The sequence below is a fragment of the Sphaeroforma arctica genome, assembly GCF_001186125.1.
Source record: "Sphaeroforma arctica JP610 unplaced genomic scaffold supercont1.3193, whole genome shotgun sequence".
NCBI lineage: Eukaryota > Ichthyosporea > Ichthyophonida > Sphaeroforma > Sphaeroforma arctica.
The window spans coordinates 1-3,872 of NW_014037365.1; the positions used below are offsets into that span (position 1 = coordinate 1).

The window sequence follows — 3,872 nt, forward strand, 5'->3', positions numbered from 1 at the left end:
TATATATATATATATATATATATGTGTGTGTGTGTGTGTGAGAGAGAGAGTGTGTATTTATACCCATCTTTATACTTGTATCTGTCTGTACAGGTGCAATGGATGGCTTGACTATGCGCCAGACCCACCACACGGGACTGTTCTGCGTGCCGTGGAGGTAATACTGAGTGAACACGATGCTGAATTGCACGTACAGTTTAAACGTCTGCACTGCTCAGCGGTACAATGGGCATGGCCTATGCTGCAGGTATGGGATTTACTGCGTATATTATAGGAGAACGCGTATACATATAAATGTATAAATATATATATATATATATATATATATATATATATATCTGTGTTTGTATAGAACAATTGTCTACAACTGTATATACGCCAGTACTGTGTATTTTTAAGACATTATTTTCTGCGGGATCATCTGCTAAGGGAAAAACCCTAAACTCTAAAAAGAAACCCCTGCGATTAAGTTTTATTGTTATGGTTTTGGCCAAGCCTGGATAGATATACATACACATCTAATTTTATATGCATACTTACATATCACATTTACGTCTATATACAGACAGACACCTACTTATCTATGTACGTACATAGATATACATACATATCTTTATACATACATACACATAAATATCTATATACATACATACACACATACAACTATATACATACAAACACGTATATATGTATATACATACCTACATACACATCACCTATATAACATACACATTTATATAAATAACCTACACACCCCCCCCCCATCCATCCACACACATACACACACATCCATCCACCTACCCCTCTCGCTCTGTCTCTCCCCATGGCTCCCCAGGGTGTCTTCGCTGCCATTCTATCGGCTGCCCAATGGGCTGCGCTGTGGGACTGTGTGCTGTTAGAGAGAACGCCTCGGCTGATCTACTACGTGGTCGTGGCATTGGTTAAGTCTGAGAGACGCCAGTTGCTAAGCATGCGCACGGCTGCCGAGGTGCGTGTGTAGCTTGGGTTTTAGGGTTATTGGGTTTTGAATTGTTGGGTTTTTGGATGTGGTGGTGTGTGTTCTGGTCCTGGGGTTTTAGTCGTTGCGGTGTCAAGAGCGACATAAGCAGTGTTCAAACTTACGATGAGAAATAAATCTGGACGCTAAACCCTAAACTCTAAAACTCCTAAATACTGGACAGCTATATACTCGAGGACCAATCAGACCCGTCCATCCTTCCCATTTTATTTTTATTTTTTAGAAGAAGAAAGTGCCTGAGTGCCGATGGGTGAGGCATTAGACCAACGCTTATTCTCATGTAGATGGACGGGTAAACCCTAAATCATGAACCCTAAACCCTAAACCCTACACTCTAAACCCTGAACTTTAGCTCCTCCTTCTTCGCACGCAGATAGAGTCGCACTGTTCGCGCGAGAGGCAGATAAACGTACGAGAGATCATACGCATCGCCAAACTTCTGTGCACGCGCACTAAAGTAAGCGATTGCCCGTCTGTGCTGATGGGGTTGGCGCCTACTGAATTCTACCCAATCCCTGGTATGGTCTTGACACTATGTCGTCCCGCTTTTACCGTTCTGCTTGTAGTTCCGCACTTTGCGTTCCGGTGTCTGTTTAGGTTTACTTCTGATTTCGTACGTCTTTAGATGCATACCTCTTTATCGTCCCGATTTTACCATCCCGCTTTTACCGTTCTGCTTGTAGTTCCGCACTTTGCGTTCCGGTGTCTGTTTATGCTTTCGTCCCATTTCGTACGTCTTTAATTGCATACCTCTTTATCGTCCCGATTTTACCATCCCGCTGTTACCGTTCTGCTTGTAGTTCCGCACTTTGCGTTCCGGTGTCTGTTTATGCTTTCTTCCCATTTCGTACGTCTTTAAATGCATACCTCTTTCTCGTCCTGATTTTACCATCCCGCTTTTACCGTTCTGCTTGTAGTTCCACACTTTGCGTTCCGGTGTCTGTTTAGGTTTACTTCTGATTTCGTACGTCTTTAGATGCATACCTCTTTGCCGTCTCGCTTTTAGCTTCACACTTTGCGTTCCGTTATTACTCTGTATGCCACAGTGTTCTGTGGGGTGCTGGGCTACGAGTAGTTGTGTGCTGTGTGTATGTACGTTCATACCCTACCTTTGCTCTGGTGTCTTGTTCTATGTAAACATTTGGGTCAAGGTTTTAGGGTTTAGGGTGTAGGATTTTAGCCCTTTATCCTCACATTCTCGCATATAAGGTTGCACTCACTGTTCAAGTTCCGCAATGGAACTTCCCACCACTTTGTCTCATTGTGTCCAGTGCCAGAGTAAGAATCTAAAAATAGACATGCCTACATGTTCCTTCGCACTATCTTGCATGGTACACACATTTGACTTCATTGGCCTACAAAAGGCCTCTGTGAATTTGTCTTTTGATCGAGTCTCACCGTCGCGCTGTTGTGAATAAACGGATTGGCGTTTGCAAACGGTCGGTGTGGTGTGATGTCTACTGCTGTGTTCAGCGTTTCTTCGGGCTGAGTTCACGTCCATAATCTATCGTCAATTCGCATTTAATTCTCATTGATTTCTCGTTACATAGTTTCGCATTTATTTCCCATTAAATTCGCATTTATTTTCCCATTAGTTTCCTAGTTATTTACAAATACCTTGCCCCCGTAATTCAGGACCATCCGATGTATCGCAACCCAATGCAAACAGGACTCGACTCAATCTCGGGTATGGAGCTCTGAGCCGGCTACCGGGGCGGGGGGTGGCCGAAGAGGATTTCAATTTGGATCAAATACAAGACAATTTAGAAGGACGACCCAATTACACAGTGGACAATAAAGGAGGACTCTCGGTCGAGGGCATCTCGGAACGGATACAGAGCCAGACAGAGAAGCTCAACTGGAAACACAGCCAACTGGCGAGGATATTAGATGAGAAGGTAGGCGAACGATGGGGGATGGGGAATTGGTATCTGTGCGATTGCGTGTACGTGTATGTGTAGGGTAGAGGTTGTGTGCACTGTGTGTAGGGTAGAGGTTGTGTGTACTGTGTGTAGGGTAGAGGTTATGTGCACTGTGTGTAGGGTAGAGGTTGTGTGTACTGTGTGTAGGGTAGAGGTTGTGTGTACTGTGTGTAGGGTAGAGGTTGTGTGTACTGTGTGTTGGTAGAGGTTGTGTGCACTGTGTGTAGGGCAGAGGTTGTGTGCACTGTGTGTACGGTAGAGGTTGTGTGCACTGTGTGTAGGGTAGAGGTTGTGTGTACTGTGTGTAGGGTAGAGGTTGTGTGTACTATGTGTAGGGTAGAGGTTGTGTGTACTGTGTGTAGGGTAGAGGTTGTGTGTACTGTGTGTAGGGTAGAGGTTGTGTGCACTGTGTGTAGGGTAGAGGTTGTGTGTACTGTGTGTAGGGGAGAGGTTGTGTGTACTATGTGTAGGGTAGAGGTTGTGTGTACTGTGTGTAGGGTAGAGGCTGTGTGTACTGTGTGTAGGGTGGAGGTTGTGTGTACTGCGTGATGTTTTATAGGTATGTGCGTATGCTTGGCAGTATCACCTAGCTCTCAGATTTTGCTCTGGAACCCTGAACCTAAATCCTACACCCTACACCCTGGAATTCCCTGTCATTACAGGAGAACATAAACAAAGACATGGAAGACAACAGACGAGCGCTGAGTGCCAAAACGCACACACTGCGGAAGGCTCAGGTGCAAAAGGAAGTCAAGGCCATGGTCACCATGCTGGATGTGGCAGGCAAAGCAATGGACAAGGAAATCAATGTATGCATATGTATATGAGTAGTAGTAGTAGTGTATATAGTAGGAGTATATATATATATATATCTATATATATGTATAAAATATGTATAATATATATATATATTTGTATAATATATATATATT

General features: G+C 43.9%; 1 protein-coding gene across 1 annotated transcript; it reads left to right on the top strand.

Annotated features, from left to right (window-relative positions):
• Positions 1-92: 92 nt before the first annotated feature.
• SARC_13364 (hypothetical protein) lies at positions 93-3,749 on the top strand (the record flags this gene model as incomplete). Its single annotated transcript, XM_014292506.1, has 5 exons — positions 93-247; positions 836-988; positions 1,392-1,536; positions 2,654-2,916; positions 3,603-3,749. Coding segments are annotated over 5 exons (863 nt in total), but the record flags the coding sequence as incomplete, so codon positions are not given.
• Between the last annotated feature and the right edge of the window lie 123 nt (positions 3,750-3,872).